The 20,435-nt window shown below is 49.4% G+C and overlaps 2 protein-coding genes across 5 annotated transcripts in view; one reads left to right on the plus strand and one right to left on the minus strand.

Annotated features, from left to right (window-relative positions):
- The window catches only part of Ttll9 (tubulin tyrosine ligase like 9), a 73,161-nt gene extending 62,753 nt beyond the window's left edge, over window positions 1-10,408 (plus strand). For all 3 annotated transcript variants that reach the window (XM_045157229.1, XM_045157231.1, XM_045157230.1), the window contains 5 exons: window positions 1,214-1,272; window positions 1,865-2,061; window positions 6,399-6,512; window positions 7,613-7,731; window positions 10,085-10,408. In XM_045157229.1, coding sequence (XP_045013164.1) covers window positions 1,214-1,272; window positions 1,865-2,061; window positions 6,399-6,512; window positions 7,613-7,731; window positions 10,085-10,161 — 566 coding nt within the window. In that variant the 3' untranslated portion in view covers window positions 10,162-10,408. The remainder of the gene's footprint in view (window positions 1-1,213; window positions 1,273-1,864; window positions 2,062-6,398; window positions 6,513-7,612; window positions 7,732-10,084) is intronic.
- A 2,091-nt stretch (window positions 10,409-12,499) lies between these two features.
- Pdrg1 (p53 and DNA damage regulated 1) lies at window positions 12,500-19,098 on the minus strand. 2 transcript variants are annotated; one of them, XM_045155668.1, is made up of 5 exons: window positions 18,952-19,098; window positions 17,072-17,147; window positions 16,583-16,654; window positions 13,936-14,016; window positions 12,500-13,022 (listed from the first exon to the last, which is right to left on the minus strand). In XM_045155668.1, the coding sequence occupies exons 1-5, from the start codon at window positions 19,036-19,038 to the stop codon at window positions 12,940-12,942; spliced, it is 399 nt and encodes a 132-aa protein (XP_045011603.1). In that variant the 5' UTR covers window positions 19,039-19,098; the 3' UTR covers window positions 12,500-12,939. The 2 variants fall into 2 exon arrangements, with proteins under 2 accessions (XP_045011603.1, XP_004668129.1); XM_004668072.2 differs by having other exon boundaries at window positions 16,583-16,657.
- Window positions 19,099-20,435: the final 1,337 nt, after the last annotated feature.

Raw genomic sequence — 20,435 nt, forward strand, 5'->3', positions numbered from 1 at the left:
TTTCTTTTTCTTTTTCTTTTTTGGTATATTTGAGGTAGTATCTTACTCTATCCAAGGCTGACCTGGAACTCATACTGTGGTTTCAGGCTGGCCTTGAACTCACAGCGATCCTCCTACCTCTGCCTCCCAAGTGCTGGGATTAAAGGTGTGAGCCACCACGCCTGGCTCTTCACCTTATTTTTAAAAATGATTTTATTTATTTGAGAAAGATGGAGAGAAAGAAGGAGGCGCAGAGAGAGTACGGGTATGCCAGGGCCTCAGGCTACTTCAGATGAACTCAACACATACCACTTTGTGCATCTGGCTTTACATGGGTGCTGGGGAATTGGACCCAGGACATGTGCAGGTGATGTGCTCCATGAGTACTAGTGCATCACTGGAGTTGGGGACAGCAGTGACGCACCGGCAGACTCTCAGACTGGGGTTTTCAAGGCCGCTCTGACCCTCCCCAGAGCTATATCCCTTCTCTAGTATTTCAACAAAGGGGCCACCAGCCCAGATACCCTCTGATGATGGGGAGCTCTGTCTCCTCGGGGGTCTGGTCTATATTTGGTCTCTGTACTTGCTAAAGCATTTTCTCTCTTTTAAAAAAATATTATTTATTTATTTATTTGAGATTATATATATATATATAAAATCTCATATATATATGAGATTATATATATAATATATATAAAATATATGAAAAAATATATATATATGAGAGAGAGAGAGAATGGGCACACCACTGCTTCTAGCCCCTACAAAAAAACTCCAGATACATGTGCCCCCTTGTGCATCTGGCTTACGTGGTTACATGGGGAATCGAACCTAGGTCCTTTGGCTTCACAGGCAAGTGCCTTAACTGCCAAGCCATCTCTCCAGCTCCCCTCTCCTTGACAATATAGTCATGTCAACTATGCTAAGTACTCTTAAGAGGCACTTCATTAGAAAATATTTGAGCCTCCAAATAATCCTGTGGTGCTAAGGTACTATGTACTCCCATTTAATAGGTGGGGTGACAAAGAGGTTACCTGCTCAGGGGCCCACAGTCCCTAAGATGCCTTTACCCAGGCCTGTCTGACTCCAAAACGCACACACATAAACTCTGTGCTGGTTTGAAGCTTCTCCCGTCCCTCCGTGAGCCGGGTTGTCGGCTCAGCCCCTGGGGCAGCACGAGGCAGGACCTGGTCTTCCTGTTCATAATCGGACCTTGACTACTGACTGCTGCCAGATGTTCACCTCACCAATGTTGCTGTGCAAAAGACGTCTCCTGACTACCACCCAAAGAAGGTGAGAGAGCCGGGCTTCCGCGCTGCTCCTGGGCAGGGCTGGGGTGGGGAAGGCAGAGCGACAGGGAGCCTAGAACAGCCCACAGTCTCATCAGTGAGGGCAAGCCCACCCTTACCGTCAGCAGAGCCACAGCAGTCATCTGCCTGTTTTCTATCTCCAGTGTATATAATAATCTGAAATACAGGCTCAATACAGGTGTATCAGGCTTCTCATGGGTCAGGGTTTACATGTGTCTGAGCTCACATATCTCTCAGGCTCTTCTCTTTTCCCTCCCCTGGTTCTTCTCACATGGCCCAGCCCTGGGAGCAGCAAGCCCGCTGGTTGCTTCCTGGCCGTGGGAGGCAAACATGGGCAGCGCAGTCTAGCCAGGGAAGAGCCTCCTGAGGCCCCCGGGCCTGAGATCCAGTGAGTACTTTGAGTTAGGTAGAGTCTTCACCCCATGAAGAGGGACGCAACCAACTGTCCTAATCACAGGGCTCGGGGGCTGTACCCTTCCTGCCAGGTTTGAGGGGCTGTGCCATCAATGGGCTCTAGTTAACCGGATCCCCCTCCCCCCAACACCCCCATCCCATCCGGGCTGCCCGGGCCTCAGGGCTGCAAGTGGATGCTTCAGCGCTTCCGGCAGTACCTGGCATCAAAGCACGGCCCCGAGGCAGTGGAGAGGCTCTTCAGGGACATAGACAACATCTTCATCAAGAGCCTGCAGAGCGTGCAGAAGGTGATCATCAGTGACAAGCACTGTTTTGAGCTATACGGCTACGACATTCTCATTGACCAGGACCTCAAGCCGTAAGTGAACAGGGGCCCAGAGAGCTGGGGCTCATGGTCTGCACACTCCACTCCAGACACTTTACACTCAAACCACCACATTCCACCCCAGCGCCCCACAGGCTCATGCTCATCTCTTGATGCAAAACCCATCCAGTCCAACCTCAAAAGCTTATCAGTCCCAGCACTGTTCACAAGTTCTAAGTCTCACCTGACATTCAAGACACTCCCTTAACTGCAAGCCCTGTAAAATAAAAACACAAGTTGTATACTTCCAGCACATAACAGCACAGAGCAAACGTTCCCATTGCAAAAAGAAAGCAAAGCAAGGAAAAATTGGACCAGTGCAAGATAAAAAACCAGAAGGGCGGGCTGGAGAGATTGCTTAGTGGTTAAGAACTTGCCTGTGAAGCCTACGGACCCCGGTTCAAGGCTCAGTTCCCCAGGACCCACATTAGCCAAATGCACAAGGGGGCACATGCATCTGAAGTTCGTTTGCAGTGGCTGGAGGCCCTGGCGTGCCCATTCTCTCTCTTTCTCTCTCTCTCTCTCTCTGTCGCTCTCAAATAAATAAATAAATTTTTTTTTTAAAAACCAGAAGGGCAAACATCAACTCCTACAGCTCCATGTCCAGCACCTGGTGCTCGTGATGAAATCCCCTGGGCTCATTCAACTCCGCCTCCCTCCCCAGCTGTGGTACTTGCAGCCCAGGCAGTACCCACCCTGAGCCTACGGCTTTCTTTGGTGACTATTTATTTCATAGTCCTGGCATCTCCAAAATCCTGGGGTCTTTGTTAAAACCCATGGTTGATCTTCACAGCTCCATGCCATGGTCCCCCACAGCCTCCATGCAGGGACTTTGACCCTGTCTCACATTGCTTAGTAGTCATCTCTAGAACCGTGTTGCAATCCAATGAGCCTCTCTTTCCTGAATTTGCCATGCTTCTAAAGCCAGTACCAGGTGGGCAACACTGCCAAATTTGTTATTCCAGGGAGAATAAAGCCCAACTTAAGGAGCAGGAAACTCCTTCAGTATTCTTTCTTCAGGCTCCCTCCTTTCAAAGAGAATCAATACTCCTTCTACTGTCCCAGTGCACAGCTTCTGGCCCACCTCAATGGTGGGAATCTATTCAAAAATAGGTTAACAAGAGCATCTTCTACCTCATAAAGATCATCCCTTGGGACTCAGCAAAGCCACTGAAGCCCCATATCAGTCCTGAGGTCCCTGCTGAACCAGCCTTTCTTTTTTTATTTTTATTTATTTTATTTTGAGAGAGAAAGAGAGAATTGGCAGGCCAGGGCCTCAGCTACTGAAAACATCAGACGCCTGCACCACCTAGTGGACATGTGTGACCTTGCACTTGCTTCCCCTTTGTGCATCTGGCTTATGTGGGACCTGGAGAATTGAACATGGGTCCTTAGGCTTCACAGGCAAGCACCTTAAGTGCTAAGCCATCTCTCCAGTCCTAGGCCTCTTTCTTAACTCTCCACTGAACACAGTCCCAACCAACCTAGTGAAATGGACATGAAACACCACTTCTCTCATGCCCAATTCCCTCATTGCTAACTGTCCTTCTGTTGTCTCCCAGTCCCTGGCCTTCATAGAGCCCTTAGCCAGCTTCAGCTCATGAGCCAGTCCATCAGGGACTGATTTCCTTCCTGTTGCCTCCAGGTTATACAGCCTTTGTCTCAAGGAAGGACGGGTAATTCTATTAGTTTCTCTGCTTCCATGGCTCTCAGACTGATCCCACAGGCTCCCCCGTCCCACAGCCTTACAAGCCTAGCTGAGTCTTTTATTGTTTGTTTAAAAGTTTTTCCTGGGGCTGGAGAGAGAGTTTAGTGGTTAAGCGCTTGCCCGTGAAGCCTAAGGACCCTGGTTCGAGGCTCGATTCCCCAGGACCCATGTAAGCCAGATGCACAAGGTGGCGCATGCATCTGGAATTTGTTTGCAGTGGCTGGAGGCCCTGGCATGCCAACTCTCTCTATCTGCCTCTTTCTCTCTCTCTCTCTCTCTCTCTCTCTCTCTGTCACTCTCAAATAAATAAATAAAAATAAACAAAAATAAAGTTCTTCCTGAGAGGTTAGGTGTTATATTTGTAAGCCCTGCCTTCTGGAAGGCAGGGGCAGAAGGATCACAGTAGTTTGAGGCCACCTTGGTTGACATAGATGTCAGCTTAACTAGGACTAGATGGTAAGCCCTTTCTCAAAATCACAACAGAACAACTCTTTCCCAACTCAAGCAGTTCAGAGGCAGTGTTCCAGTGCTGGATCACTACTAACCCTTCCCGCCCACAGTCCCTAGCCCATCTGTATTCTGAATCATGAATTCTCTCTTTGCCTGTATTAAAGAGTAATAATCAGACCCGAGTGGTATCTTCTGCCATTTCCCCTTTTCCTGCTTAAACCAGAGGTTAATATATAGGAGAGCACCAACATGTCTTTTCTGGCTATAATTCTTCCCTTACATGGGCAGGTTCTTCCTGGGTAGACAGCTGAGCCTCAGTTGCATGTCTTATCACCCACAGCAAAGGCCACACAATTGCTGCCAAGCCTGCTTTACATTCCCAACCCATGTGTCTACTTCCAGGGGTAGCAATATGCTCGGTTAGTCCATCGACCATTATGGGGGAAGCTCTGCACCCACAGTGTGACCCATCATCAAGGAGGCGTGCCACTCCATGCACATAGAAGAGAGCACCTTGGGGAATCCCCCTTGGACACTCCTCCTTCAGACACAGCAGCCTTTGTCACGTGTCTTGGCACCCATAGCAGGGTCAATGTGGCTGCTCCTCCCAAACTCACCTTTGGTCTGATTGTGTGTCCTGTTTGTGTGTCAAGTGCTGCAGGACATTTTGCTAGGGAGTCTTACTGCTTTCCATCCCAGACCGAGAGGAAAACAACAGAATAAAGAAACGCTGTCATTCAAGTCTACCTTGGTAAACCAGTGAGCTTAGCTGGTGTTACTCGCAGGAGTATGCGTGCCTTACAGGCAGCTGTGACGCCTGAGTCCTGGACTCTCCGCCAGCCATAGTGAGCCACTCACATCTCCCCCGAGAACAAGGGCCTGGTGAGCTTTGGGAGCCCTCTCTCCCTCCCTCCCACAAGTTGGCGCAGTCTAGTAAGGGTCTCATGCAGGTGGTCCCAGCTGCTCAGATTTCAAGATCATATTGTACCCGAAGGACAGAATTCCACAGCTGTCAGGCATGCTCCTGTCACAGCAGGCAGGAAATTTGCACTCTGGAAAGGTTTTGTGCATGGAGGAGGCAAAGTGCTTCATAAGGGAATACTGTACAGTGTCCGTCCCTGCCAAGAATTCTGTGAACCCCCACAGTGTTTGGAGGAGGAGGACCTGGCAAGTAGCATAAACTAAGCTGCCAGGAACCACAGTGGTGGACGCACATGATGCGACAGGACATGGAAACCCTGTGGATCATTTAGGGAACCTAAGGTCAGTTGTATGTCAAGGGCAAAGCCAGGGCCAGGTCTAAGCAGAGCTTCTCCCACCAGCATTGCTGGATGAGGGAGATGGCTCCTCTACCCAAAGTCACCAGGCCCCATGCTGGGGATCTCTGGGAGCCAGGAGAAAAAAGCCAGACCCAAGTCAAGCCATTGGCTCAAGGGAAACCAAGTCCAAGCACCTATGGGTCTCCTTCGTCACCCGCAGTGAGATGTGACTGCAGGGATTAGGGATTAGGGTGCACGCTGGGGGGATAAGCTTGGGCGGAGGCAGTGTGGAGTGAAAGGGGCCCTGGTCCCCTGCTGGCCTGCCGAGGGAGCCCTGGCTTCGAGTGTGTGAAATGCTGGTTGTTCAAAACAAGAGGTCTGCTGCTGAGACTTCCTGGCTGCTCTGGGTTCTGAGTCGATATTGGCCTTCAGTTTGTTTTTGTATTTAATTTTAAGAGGTTGACAAGCTCTAATATTTGGGAGATATTTACATAAAAATTGATTTAGGGCTCTTCTAGAAAAACAGGCAGATTTCATAATCCTGGGCTCACATTCACACAGGGCAATACTCCAGAAAGCTGCCCTTTTGGACAGGATGCCCTTCCCAACTGGCCAGCTTCCCCAGCCCCATCCTGCAGGGCAGTCGCCAGCTGTAGGGACATGTCCTCTAGGAAGGAGGTTCTCTTGCCTCGCACTGGAAGAGGGCAGAGCCGCACAGGCAGGAGGCTCATGATGAGGGGCCATGACCACCCACCAGCTGCTTTCCTGTGACGTGCCCTTCTTCAGAGTAGACATATTGAGGGGCATCCGTGGAGAAACTGGGAGCAAGGCCCAGGACCCCTGTAGCCTCAGTGAAATGGCAGGGCCTCCGGGTGCCAAGTAACCCCTAGGCTGCGTCTCATTGCCCTCCCCAGGTGGCTCCTAGAAGTGAATGCATCTCCATCCCTGACAGCCAGCAGCCAGGAGGACTATGAGCTCAAGACTTGCCTGCTGGAGGACACCCTGCATGTAGTGGATATGGAAGCCAGGTGGGGTCTTCCCTGCACCCTGTCTGAGGCAAACAGGTTCCTGCTAAGGAAGGACTCAGAACTTGGAGATGTCCCCATTTCATAGATAGAGAAACTTATTTCCACAGGCCCAAAGACTCAGCCTTTCCTAGGGCAGGGAGCTCAGTCTCGCAGGGTCTTCTCAAAACGTCCGGCTGGGGACTGTGGGACCTGGGTCAGTCCCTTCATCTATTTGCACCTCAGTTTCCTCATCTGTAAAATAGAACACGTGACTCCTCTCAGTTGTTAATTTACCGAGACAATTCATTATAAAGAGCCTGGCTCACAGCGAGCGCCCAGTACTAATGTTCTAATGTTGTGCGCCACAGCAAGAATTCAGGAGCTGGCTTCAGGCATGGGCCAATCCAGATGTGCAGTCCACACCAGGCATATGCACTCATACACCCTGTCTCTTGCCCTCCTCCCCTATGAGTCTAGGTAATTTTCATGCGAGGGCTAGGACATATGCCATCCCTGAACCAATCACTGTGGTTCTGGTTGACCAGCCTATATGTTGTCTCTGCCTCTGGGGCAGGGGCAGGGTCACCGTGTTTGATCCACAAAGGAGTGGGTCTGAAAGGAAGCACAGGAGGACACTGAGCAGGGAGAAACCTCAGGCTTCCCTGTTGCCCTTACTTATCCATTCAGCAGATACCTGGGCTTCCACTGCATGCCAGGCCCCATGTCATGGGTTAGGGACATAGTAAAGGACAGTACCGTCAGGTGCGGTCACACACATCTGTCATCCCAGCCTCAGGGGGCCAGTCTGGGCTGCAAAGTAGAGAGCTAGTCTAGTCCTAGACTCCACAGTGGTTCTGTTCTGGGGAAGCAAGCAGATTTTAAGCCAGAAATCATAGATTACTCAGCAAGTTACTGAGGGCAAGTTCAGGACCCTCAGGGAAAAACCGGGGATGACCCCTTGGAGAGTCACATGACCCCTGGAGACAGTGAGTGAGGAGCTGGGCCAAAGAAAGAATTCTGAGGTGGACAGCAGTATGGGTGGGGTGGGGTGGGCCCTGGCTAGGGTCTGAAGGCCCCACCAATTGCACCTTCTCTAATCCCCTGCATCTCCTGGCGTCCAGGCTCACAGGAAGAGAAAAGCGGGTTGGGGGCTTCGACCTCATGTGGAATGACGGCCCTGTCAGCAGAGAGGAGGGGCCTCCTGATCTATCAGGGAATTCTGTGACCAACACACACCTTGGTATGTTGGGCCAGGCGGGAAGTGGAGTAAGGGACAGTCACTGGAGGTGCAGGGAGTGGAGGAGACTGCTTGGCATATCAGAGAAATGGTTTTAGTTCAATCTGCAATAATGGCTGTTTTGACTTGGGCAAGGGACCATAGCTTTCTCCTCTTCATCATATAACAGAGATGGAAAGCTTCTCTGTGTGGCTAGGGCACTGCCTGGCATGCAGTAAGTGATCTGCCAAGAAGGGGATTTCAAAAGACTTAGGTGGAAAACAAAATTTAAAAATACCTAACACATTAAGAGAAATAAGGGCTTCAGAGTCCCACTATAAAGTTAGTATACAAAATAGGAAATTCTTCTGATTATAAAAATTCACACTCATTGTAGAATATTTGAAAACTAAAGAAGGAAATTTTAAAACACACCCAGACATAACCATCTTTAACAATCTGGTGTTTCCTTCCAGTTTTTCAAAAATGCATATATTCATTCTTTTTCTTTTATAAAATTGGCATGGGGTTTGAGTCTCACTTTGCCATGTGGCACTTTTCCATTCTGGAACATGAAGAACCTAACGTGTGTGGACACTTTTTTTTTTTTTAAATTTTTTTTTTGTTATTTTTATTTATTTATTTGAGAGCGACAGACATAGAGAGAAAGACAGATGGAGGGAGAGAGAGAGAATGGGCGCGCCAGGGCTTCCAGCCTCTGCAAACGAACTCCAGACGCGTGCGCCCCCTTGTGCATCTGGCTAACGTGGGACCTGGGGAACCGAGCCTCGAACCGGGGTCCTTAGGCTTCACAGGTAAGCGCTTAACCGCTAAGCCATCTCTCCAGCCCGTGTGGACACTTTTGAGCCAGGTCTGGACAAACATCTTAAACACATTATTACATGTCACCTGTAGGTGGTTTGTGTGATCATCCCACAGCATGGAAATGGTCTCCCAAGGTTGCATGGACTGATGAAGGCCACAGGGATGGGCCCGGGCTGAACCTGAGTCCTGACCTCAGATTTCCCTCCACCTGACAGAATTACACTATGACATGGTCACAAAACAGTTTTGTTTATGCCTATGCCAACACTGGCCAAGCCAATTTCTTATAGTTGGGCATTTGGCAAAACTCCAGTTTTTACCCATATAAGTCATATCATGGTGAACATTCTCGCCCATTAAACTCAGTTGCTGTTCTGTCTCTTCAGGACAGGTTGCTAGAAGCAGAATGATTGGGCCAAAGGGATGGACTTACTGAAACCAAACTGCTTCCAAGAAAGGTTACAACTTGCTAGCTTTGAATTAAAAACAACAAACACCCTGTACCTTGATAGGATGCACATGAGTGAAGCCTCAATAACTGGTGGGTGCTCTAGAGACAGGAGTGGGGTTTGAGGTGCTACCAAGACAGCAGGCATCTCCAAATCAGTACTTGTAGCCATGAAGTTTCCAGTCAGCCAAACAGCATTTTAAGCGTCATCAGTGTGCCTGCCATATGATTAAATGGCTGTGGAGCTGCCTTAAGACCCAGCTCTGAGACCAAAGTTTGCGTGGTGAGTGCGCTGGGAGATGCAGCCTCTTGGCATGGACTGCCTGGGACACACTTCCATGAGCCAGGGACAGTTGTGGGGAAAACTTGTCTCGTAGCGAGGTACGGCTGGCACATGGGTTGGGTAAGGAAGGCTAGCATGCACCAGGTACCTGTTAGGCACCAAGCACTGTGATATCCTTACGCATTTTTACTCAGCAAAACCAGGAGTGCACCATGGGGTGATAATTAAAGAGTATAAGGCTGGAGAGATGGCTTAGTGGTTAAGGCACATGCCTGTGAAACCTAGAACTCAGGTTTGATTCTCCAGGTCCCAGGTAAGCCAGATACACATGGTGGCACTTGCAAATGGAGTTCGTTTGCAGTGGCTAGAGGCCCTGGTGTGTCCATTCCCTCTCCCCCTTCCCATCTCATCTCTAATAAATAAATACAATCTTAAAAAAAAATAAAGTTTAAGTGGCGGCAGATAGCCTGGGTTCAAATACCATTTCTGCACTCATGTGACTTGGTGCAAACGACAACCTCTCTGAGCCAGTTTCCTGGCTACACATCATTCTGTCAGGGCTCAATAGGGTCATGGGGTCCAGTGCCAAAGCAGCCTGGCTGGGGGAGGTGAGCCTTAGGGGAGCGTTAGCCTTTGTTGATGGCTTGTGTGTCCACTCTTTAAGCAATGGGGATGGTGTCATCCCGAGAAAGCTGAGGCTCAGAGGCCAGGGCAGTGCAGGCACAGCTCCCATCCCTTCCTTTTCCCAGCTAGTGGGTGCACAGGCCCCTTTACCTTCCGCACACAGGCCACCCCAACTAACACCCTACTTCTTTTTCCAGGCTGCATCAATGATCGGAAGAAACAGCTAAGACAGTTGTTCCGCTCTCTTCAAATGCAGAAGAAAATTTCCAGCTGACCCTATCCGGAGAAAAGAGGCCCTGGCAGGTGTGACCCTGGCCTCTCCCCACAGTGTACCCCATGGCACTCACCTCCCTCCCTCTTCCACACCCAGTTTTACTGGATAAGCAACTTCTGCTTGCTACTTGGACCACCCTCTTAGATTCCCCAACCCACCGTCATTGTACCAGGAGACAGTCAACCTCGGCTTGGCTTGGTGACTGGGCCTAGAGACCACCTCTAATAAAGCACAGATCCCCCCTACAGTCAGACAGCAGTGGGCCTACCTCCGGATGCTGCTATAGCACAGTCCTCCTGGCTTTGGCCTTTTGGTCTGGTCATGTCCCTTGCCGGGCGTGGTGGCACATGCCTTTAATCCCAGCAGAGGTAGGAGGATCACTGTGAGTTCGAGGCCAGCCTGAGACTACATAGAGAATTCCAGGTCCGCCTGAGCTAAAGTAAGACCCTATCTCAAAAAAAAAAAAAAAAGAAAAAAGAAAAAAGGGGTCCCTTGGCAAGAACTTGTCTTCAAGCTGTGCTTGCTTGCAAAGTTAACTGTTTTAGACTGTTTACTACAGGAGGTCTGGGAGTGTGCTGAACCCTAACCACATGCTCTCCTCCTCTGAAACAGACTTGTGCTGGGCATGGTGGCACACACCTTTAATCCCAGCACTTGGGAGGCAGAAGTAGGAGGAACCCTGTGAGTTCAAGGCCACCCTGAGACGACATAGTGAATTCCAGGTCAGCCTGAGCCACAGTGAGACCCTACCTCAACAAACAAAAAACAAACTTGCATGTCAAGGGAAGCCATAGACCACCATGTGACAACTGCTGAATAGAGCATCCCCACTTCACAGATGGACAAGATGAGAACGGTGAGGCACAGCTGAGCTGCTTAGTGAGGGTCTCTGGGGAAATGAGTAAGTTAATGAGTGCAAGGGTGCTCCAGGGCTTCCTGTTTGAGCTTAGCTTTTTTTTTTTTTAAATTTTTTTTTTATTTTATTTATTTCAGAGCGACAGACAGAGAGAAAGACAGATAGAGGGAGAGAGAGAGAATGGGCGCGCCAGGGCTTCCAGCCTCTGCAAACGAACTCCAGACGCGTGCGCCCCCTTGTGCATCTGGCTAACGTGGGACCTGGGGAACCGAGCCTCGAACCGGGGTCCTTAGGCTTCACAGGCAAGCGCCTAACAGCTAAGGCATCTCTCCAGCCCATTAACTGTATTTTTAATAGCACATTCACATAAAGTTCAAAGCTTACAGAAGGGTAGACCGTAACATCTCCCATCTTGAACTCTGCAGTTTCTGCATGAGGAGCTGTGCCTGTCTAGTCAGCTCAGACAGGGCTCTGCCTGCTTTGCTCACCAAGCACACTTGGGGCTTGCTTGCTCAAACCTTCCTCACCCTTGCCCACAGCTGTGCCACATTCCTCTCTAGAGTGACTCAGGAGTCCCCAGAGGGGCAAGAGAGGGCTTATTCTGGCTCTACCTCCTACAGCTGTCATGGGAAAAACTATAAAATCTTCCTGTGGCCACCAAAGGCACAAAAAACTAATAATCTCTTTAATGTCAACAATTCATTGATTGTAATTGAAAATGTTTATTTCTGTACACCAACCAACCTGTTCTCCAGCTAATACATAGAGCACTAGATTAAAAGTCCTCAGACCTTTAAAAAATTGCAAAACTAGGTCTGGTCATATTTGATTTATATAAGGTGTTGTGCTTACCCAACACTCAAGATTTCAAAATTTCCTGAATTCATCAGTAATATTTAAAATACAGGAGATTCAACTTAATCTAAACTTCCAGTCCATTTCGAAAAACACTTAAGCTCTGGTTATACCAGCTTGTTTCCATATGAGCCAAGTGCAGCCAGAGAACAGGCAAGGAATGCCCTATATTTGCCACCTGTCTAGTCCTGATGTTTTTCACATACTCATTTCAAGTTCATGGCCAGAGCCCCCTCTTCATGTTTTCTAGAAGGGCTGGGCTCGGCTCTCAGGGAAGGACTGAATGTGACAACCAGAAGCTGTGAGTTTCTTACTCTGTTAACATGTTCTGAGCCCTCACAACACACACTGGGATCTGACCTTGGAAGGCAGACGCTGGCCAGCACTGGCCCAGGCTGGGCTCTCAAGAGGAGGTGGCAAGCACTCCACACGAAGCAGTGCATTGGGAGGGATTTCTGCTCACCCACCCTGCAATAGGACTCTGCAGGACCACCTAAATCAAGAGCGGTCACCCCGGGAAACTAGCAGGAAAAGGGGGAAACCTGGAGGCAGTAGGGAAATGTGTGTGTCCTTAGATGACCGTGGTGAACACGAAGCAGAGTACAAAGAATCTGCACCACGCAGAGGTCACCTGCCAGTCTGCTTTATTCCAGTTCCATTACACATGCTGCCTGAAATGCCTCTCAGCGCAGCACACAGCTGGAACGAGGCTCCTGTTCCACCCTCCTCCTCAGGCCAGAGCCATCTGAACAGTAGGCCACTGTCGAGAAGTGCCGGCTGCGGTTCTCCTCACACCCCCACACACCTACTGGCAGCTGCCAGGACTGTCAATAGGTCTTGTGTCTACTGAGCTCTGGTGGCCACGCCAGGCAGAGATTCTCTCCAGCCGTCACAAAGCAGCCACGCATTACAGAAGGAGATGCTGTATAGGAGCCACATTCCAGATGCTCTCTCCCTTGTAGGGTTAATCAATCCTATCCTTGTGGATCTTAAAGCTGGAATGTCCTGAGTCCTCTGTAACCACAGGGGGATGCTGGTCCTAGGACCCCCATCTTGCTGCTTGAGTCTCATCCTTTCAAGATAATCTTGAGGGCTTTAAGCTCGTCCTGGTTGAGGGGGTTCAGGTTAAAACCTTTCAGCTCTGGTTTGCCTGCGGAGAGAAGACAACCCATGAGCACGACAGGCCTCCTGCTGACCAACCTACTGCTCGCTCTGTAGGAAGGCCTAGGAAAGTAACTAACACCGCATTCCTGCTGCCAAACTCTGCCTGAGGGCGCTGGGCATGGGCCTCCGATTCTGAAGGGCATGGGCTCATGCACATCAAGTTCCTGGGTCAAGGACCTGCAGAGTCATGACTACGGTCCAGAGACATCCAGACTTGAACCAGACCTGTAACCCATCAGGAGTGCTTAATTAAGGTTACCAGAATTCAGTTCTGACCTCTGACTGAGGCTTCTCAAGTTCTTCTGTGTGAGTCTCCTTGTTCCCACACCATGCCCCGGCACGTGGTATAAGATCACCTCAGGGTGACAGAGATAGGAGGAAGGCCAGGAGTTTGAGACCACCCTGAGACTACATAGTGAATTCTAGGTTAGCCTGGGCTACAGAGACCCTACCTCGAATCCCCCCCCAAAAAAGTACATTTCTAGAGGCAATGTAAATTTTCCCAATCAGAAATTAATTTTTGAAAAAAAAAAGCTGTGCGAGATATGATGGAGAGTGGATTTGTGAAGGGAAAGTGGGGGAGGAGAGGGAATATCATTGTTTTTTATCTATTATTATAGAAGTTGTCAATAAAAGAAGTTTCAAGAAAAGAAAAAAAAAAGATCACCTCAGGGAGCTCCCAGTCCCTGGAAGAGGACTGTGACAGAAATATGCCCCATAGCCTTCCTGTCAATTCTACTGGGTAGCTACAGAGAACCACTTCCCACTCTCCCAGCACCACAGACACGTGGCCCTGCTACCATTCACCTCTACGGGGCTTCCCACATCTGCTCTCTAACTTCAGTATCCATGGGTCTCATCCCCCTCCTGGTTTCTAGGCCCACCAGGTCAATCAGTACCTTGAGCCTCAAAGAGGCGGTTAACCTTCACTTTAAGTTGGTTCCGAAGTTTTTCTATTTCTTTATCCAGGTGGTCTTGATCTGGAAAAAATAATCATTGGGCAGGAAAGCTGGATGAGTTTAGATTACTGAGAGAGGGATCCCAACAATGGGAACTTTGCTTCTATCCAGCACCCTTGGAAGCAAAGGTCTGTAGTACATGGGAGGGAAAAGGAGACCCAAGAGACCAGCTGAGGAAGGACTGAAGTCTAGAGGGACATGATATATCCAAGCCCACAGAACTGGCTTATGACAAGGCCAGGCGCTCATTAGTGACTTCGATTCCTGGTCTTTTGTTTTCTGAGGTAGGGTCTTGCTCTAGCCCAAGTTGGCCTGGGATTCATTACATAATTTCAGGCTAGCCTTGAGCTCATGGCGATCCTCCTACTTCTTGCCTCTTGAATGCTGGATTAAAGGCATGCATTACCATGCCTGGCACAGACTCCTGATCTCTTGTTCATTATTCAAAGTATGCTGGTGGCCAGCAGATGGTCAAGGAACTTTACCAACTCTAGTCCATTAAGGAGAGCACAATTGTAGAAATGTGACCTAAGCTATAAATGGGAGAGTCTAATGCTCCAGCTTAACCAAGTTTACTATAGTAGACAGAAAGGGTCCTTCTAACTGTCACCACAGACTGCACCTGAGAAATTGGTATCATCTCAATATAAAGAGCAGCTTTCAAAGTTTGATGATCAGTTGACCGCTGTGAGGAACATTCCACCTGCTCTCAGGGACTATGTGGGCAGTCTCATTTTCTGACGGGAAGGCACTCTGACCAGCCACACCTCTAAGCCTGGGCAATGGTTCTATTTATCAAGGTAAACAAGAAATAGTGTTCCATGAGGTTGTTCAGCCTTATGATATCCCAGAACCCCTCTAGGTACAGTGATTGGGTCATATTTGTGGGCCAACAGGGCCCCATAACAAATCTTGAATCTAGATAATAACCCCCCAAGAAGGGCTCAGGCCACTACCTAGATATGCCACACAGGAATCCTTCCTTTAACCAGTGTGTTTCCCAATAGAAAGCTGGAAACTTTCTGGGTGTAGTGGCACACACCTTAAATCCCAGCACTTGGGAGGCAGAGGTAGGAGAATCACAGTGAATTCAAAGCCACCCTGAATGAATAGTGAATTCTAGGTCAGCCTGGACTAGAGAGAGACCCTACCTTGAAAAACAAAACAAAACAAAACAAGCTGGAAACTTCTACTCCAGGCTGGATATACTTTTTTCTGCTGGAATTTTGGTTTCAAAAAATATAATGACACCCTGTCTTCATTGACTGAAGCAATGCTGGTCCTCGTGGGCCAAGTCTTTAAGTATATGAAGAAGAAAGTACGTGTAACCTGCTGTTTTCCCTGGCAAAGACCCACTTGTAGCCTGCTGACTTTAAAATGTTTCTTCAGGGCTAGAGATGGCTCAGCGGTTAAGACGCTTGCCTGTGAAGCCTAAGGACCCATGTTCAACCCTCCAGATTCGTTAGCCAGACACACAAAGGCGAGGCAAACGCAAGTTCACACATGCTCACTAGGTGGCTCAAGTGTCTGGAGTTTTGATCTCAATGGCTGAGGCCCTGGTGCACCAATTCTCTCTCTCTCTGTCCCTCTAAAAGAAAATAAAATGTTTCTTCAAAGAGCTTCCATGATCTCATGGTTTTGGAGACTTGGGCTTCCCAGGCTATGGCAGACCCAAGAGGCTTGTTCTCCCTACACCTCCATTTTCTTGTAATGCTGGGGACTGAACTCAGGGCCTTGGACACACTGGGCAAGTGCTCTACCACTAGGCTCTGTCCCCCTGCCACAGCTCCGTTTTTAATCATCTTGATTACAGAAGATGCAGAAAACAGACTCACCCAGGGTCCCCCTTACAGCCATGGGTGGCCTTGGCCAACAAGGTGTTGGCCAGGGACAAACTGCCTTTAAAGAGAAGACAAAGGCCACATGTGGAGAAAGCCTTCTGCCTTTTCCCAGTCTGGCACATAGACTGAGCCTGCACTACTATGATGTACAATGATGGTGGGACTATGTGCTGATGTTGCAGATAGACAGCTGAACCAGTTCTCTGGACAGCTTCTTTTATTTTATTTATCTGTACTTCTGTGTGTCTGAGCATGTCAGAGTCTCTTGCAGCTGCAAATGAACTCTAGATGCATGAGCTACTGTGCATCCAGCTTATGTGGGTGCTGGGGAATTTTATCTAGGTTGGCAGGCTTTGAAGCAAGCACCTTTAACCCCTGAGCTGTCTCCCCAGCCCTGGGCAGCTTCTTAGTGAGAAAAATAGAATCCTATCTTAAGCTCAATGTGCTATATTTCATGTTATTTGTAACCCAATTGATAAGCATTGATAAGTTTACCATTGATAAGCACTATGCTAGATATACACGCTGTTTTCTATCAACTTTACAACTGCTACGTAGATATGTCCCTCTTACAAAAATGAGGAAATAAGCAAGTGGGGCAAGCAGGAATAAAAAGCCTATCAGTCTAAACCCTGTAAAACATCTGTTTCCTATCCAACTGACCAAAGCCTGACTCTCAGGTCTGGGATGAGACCAGGCTGGAGGAAAGGGTGCCCTGTCTCTGACCAATCCCCAGGAGGCCTTACCTTTCTCGATCATCTCCTTCGTCTGGTGATGAGGGATTCTGATAAACATACTCCCAAAGCAAACCATCACATCTTCTGAAACAGCAAACAGTCATTTCTTCAACAAGTTTCCTTCCTTCCCTTTTCCCTTCCCTTCCCTTCCTTCCTGGAGCATCTACTATTGGCCTTGTTTTAGATATTATGGACACAGCAGAACAAGACAGTTCATGCCCTCATAGAGCTCATGTTATAGTAAAAGACAGGAATAAAAAGATGATTTTTCACATAGTGCTAAGAGCTACAGTGAAAAAATAAAGCTGTTTAAGAGGGATAGGAAATGCTAGAGTAGGGGAAGGACATATTACTTCTATCAGGTGGTATGAAGTCTCACTGAAGTGTGTCACCTGGGCAGAGAACTGAAGAATGGGAGGATGTGGGCCCTATAGATATTTCAGGAAGGAGACTGAACAAGAGTCTAGGGCTGCAGTGAGTGAGCAAGTCCCAACTTACCAGAAGGGCTGAGGTCCTTCTGTAGGGCCCTCAGGCCCTCTCGGTTTTGATTCCTCTTAGTGTCCAGGTCCACAATCTGAAAATAAGAGCAGATGGAAACTCAGCTGTCTTCTGTCCCAACCTGTCACCTCTCTACAGATAGGGCTGAGGTGATAAGGAATCATTCCTGGACGACTTCCAGTGTCCTAACATGGACTGATGAGTGGAAGTATCTCCTTACACACTCAGCTTCCAGATCCTCTAAGACAAGGAGGATGCTGGGAAAATGTTTGCTGACTCAACTCTGTATAATCCAGTCAAAGCTGAGGGTGTATTGGAGTCTACCTCTTCTACAGACACTAAGTCCCAGCAGTACCTGTTGCTGGACAGCTCCTCTGGCCAATTCTGGCCCAGTTTTGCAGGATTGGAATAGCAGCGGTAGGACACCAGCACCACGGGCATTCAGAAAGCGAGCAATCCCATCTGAGAGTGCTGATTTGGGGCTGGAGCACAAAGGAATCCTGCTGCCTGCTATGAACTGTGAACTTTCACCTTCTTACCCTGCTGAAAAACAGGCAAGACCAGTAGCTAGCTACCTTAGAAACTAAAATGCCAGCACAAGAGCTGGCAAAGGGCAGGTATCTGCTAAGCTTTAACTGCTGCTGGTCTTGTGTGGTACAGCTTGCTGCCATTATTTAATATGAAGGACTCTTCCTCAAGCCTTCTTCTCCATGAACACCTCACCAATTGCCAAGCTTTCTCACTGGAGCCCAGGAGGAGTCATGAGAGAGGCTTCTGAGTGCATTTCCAAAGCACTTTTTCCATCCAATCACTTCTCTTATCACGCTGCCTGGTCCAAATCCACACACCTGGACTACTAATATACCTCCATACACTCTAGGAAGCAGCCCGAACACTTTTAAAGCCTAAATCCAGAGCTCTGTGTGATGCTTGCAATCCCAACATTTGGGAGGTGGAGGCTGAAGGATCCAGTTCCAGGCCAGGCTGAGCTATATAAAACCACCTCAAGCCGGGCATGGTGTCACACACCTTTAATCCCAGCACTTGGGAGGCAGAGGTAGGAGGATCACGGTGAGTTCTAGGCTACCCTGATACTACAGAGTGAATTCGAGGTCAGCCTGGGCTAGAGACCCTACCCTGGGGGGGGGGGGAATCAAAAGACCAAAAATACCGGAGTGCTTATGCCTATAATCCCATTATTCATGAGGCTGAAGTAGAAGGATCACAGTAAATTCAAGACCAGCCTGGGCTACACAGTGAGCTACAGGTCAGCCTGGGCTAGTGTGAGACCTTACCTCAAAAAAAAAAAAAAAAAAAACAACTTAATACCAAAAGTAATAATAAATCCAAAATCCTAGGCCAACACTTCCCGCCCGCTCCAACTCTTCAGGCTCAAAACAATGTTAGGACAAGCATCAAGCTCGCTGTGGGGTTCACAAGGCCCTCCAAACCCAGGGAACCACCTTCCTCCTTCCCCTCCGTCCAGCCAAAGACCCATCTGACCTCTTGAGTATCTCTCGATCCCTCAGGGTCTTTATCAGGACGGAGCACCACAGTCCAATGAAGGGATCCGGCACTGCATTTTGAAGTGGGGGTTCAGGAAAACCTCCCGGGCGCATAGGGGTCGGTGGAGGAGGGGGAGGGACAGAAAGGGGGGGAGGGACAGGGAGAGAGGAAGGGAGGGACGGGGAGGGAGGGAGAGGAGGAAAGGGGGGAATGACCGGCCCAGAGCAGGCGCTCACGGAATACCAGTGAAATAAATGGGTGCGCGCGGCGAGGGGCCGAGCGTACGAGCCCCACGGCCTCGGGGCCGTTAGGCCGTCGGTCCAGGTCCGCTCACGGCGCCCGGGCACGGCGCGCGCCGCGGACGGATCTCCCACCTGCCGCTTGTCCGACAGGACCTGCTCGGCGAGCTCCTCCACTTCCACCAGGTACCGCAGCACCCGCTCTGCCTCGGGCGACAGCATGACGCCACGCGCAGCCCGCCGCGCAACCCGCTGCACCGTCCAGCTCCCCAGGAGCGGCGTCTGCTCCCCTGTGCGCACGCGCCGCTCTGACGAGCTTCCGGCGCGCCTGCGCAGTTCGAAGAACGCGCGCGCAACGGCAGGACGCCGAGGCGGGGGGGGCGGGGGCTAGCTTTGAAGGCGGGGCTGGGGCGCCCCCTGCAGGCCAGGGACGTAGTCGTTGGAGCTCCCTTTTGCCTTTCCCTTAAACTGCTCTTGGGCACCCACTATGTGCCAGGCAGAGTGCTGAGCAGGTGGCAGCAAACGACATTTTTGCCTTATTTTAACTTCATCCTAGTGAGAAACACCGACAATTAGGGACAGAATAATTACATACTATGGAGAGTAATGATAAAGGCTTTCCCCTGATTAACGCCAAGAGAGGGATGGAGGAGTGGTTCTTCTATTTAATCTGTGAGACCTTCAATTTCCAGGTTGTAAATAATGAGGAATGGAAATTCCCCTCATTGGGGGCTGGAGAGGTAGCTAAGTGTTTAAAGCGCTTGCCTGCAAAGCCTAAGGACCGGGGTTCAGTTCCCCAGTACCCACGTAGAGACAGATGCACTGTGGCACATGCATCTGGAGTTCACTGGCAGTGGAGTGGCTACAGGTCTAACGTTCGTTTTCTCGTGTCTCTCTCCCTCCCTCTCTCTCTCTCTCTCTCTCTCTCTCTCCATCTGCTTGCAAGTAAATAAAAATATTTTTAATTTTTTGTGTTTATTTTTATTTATTTATTTGAGAGCAACAGACACAGAGAAAAAGAGTCAGAGAGAGAGAGAAAGAGAGAGAGAAGAGAATGGGCATGCCAGGGCTTCCAGCCACTGCCCCCTTGTGCATCTAGCTAACATGGGTCCTGGGGAATCGAGCCTTGAACCTGGGTCCCTAGGCTTCACAGGCAAGTGCTTAACTGCTGAGCCATCTCTCCGCCCAAACAAAAATATTTTTCAAAGAAATTCCCTTCGTTGTCTCTTCCTGAAAGAAGCAGAAGCCACTTTAGGGCTGAAGAGATGCTCAATGAATAACGTGCTTGCCAGGCAAGCATGAGGACCCGAGTTCAGGTCCCAACACCTGTGTCAAAGCTGAGTATGGTGGTGTGATCCCAGTACTAGGGAGGTGGAGACAGGATCCCTGGGTCTTGCTAGCTAGCTAGAGTAGCCCAACTGAGTTCAGTGATAGACCCTGCCTCAAAAATGAAATGAAGGGCTGGAGAGATGACTTAGAGGTTAAGGCACTTGCCTGCAAGGCCAAAGAACCCAGGTTCAACTCCCCAGTACCCACATAAGCCAGATGCACAAGTTGGTGCATGCATCTGGAGTTCATTTGCAGTGGCTGGCGGCTCTGGCATGCCCATCCTGTCTCTC

The sequence above is a fragment of the Jaculus jaculus genome, chromosome 8 (genome assembly GCF_020740685.1).
Source record: "Jaculus jaculus isolate mJacJac1 chromosome 8, mJacJac1.mat.Y.cur, whole genome shotgun sequence".
NCBI classification, from domain to species: Eukaryota; Metazoa; Chordata; class Mammalia; order Rodentia; family Dipodidae; genus Jaculus; species Jaculus jaculus.

Coding starts and splice junctions, on each gene's coding strand:
- Pdrg1 (XM_004668072.2), bottom strand. CDS start 19,038: ATGCTGTCGCCCGAGGCAGAGCGGGTGCTGCGGTACCTGGTGGAAGTG. Junction 17,148..18,951: donor TCCTGTCGGACAAGCGGCAG/GTGGGAGATCCG, acceptor TCTTATTTTCAG/ATTGTGGACCTGGACACTAA. Junction 16,658..17,071: donor GAAGGACCTCAGCCCTTCTG/GTAAGTTGGGAC, acceptor TTGCTGTTTCAG/AAGATGTGATGGTTTGCTTT.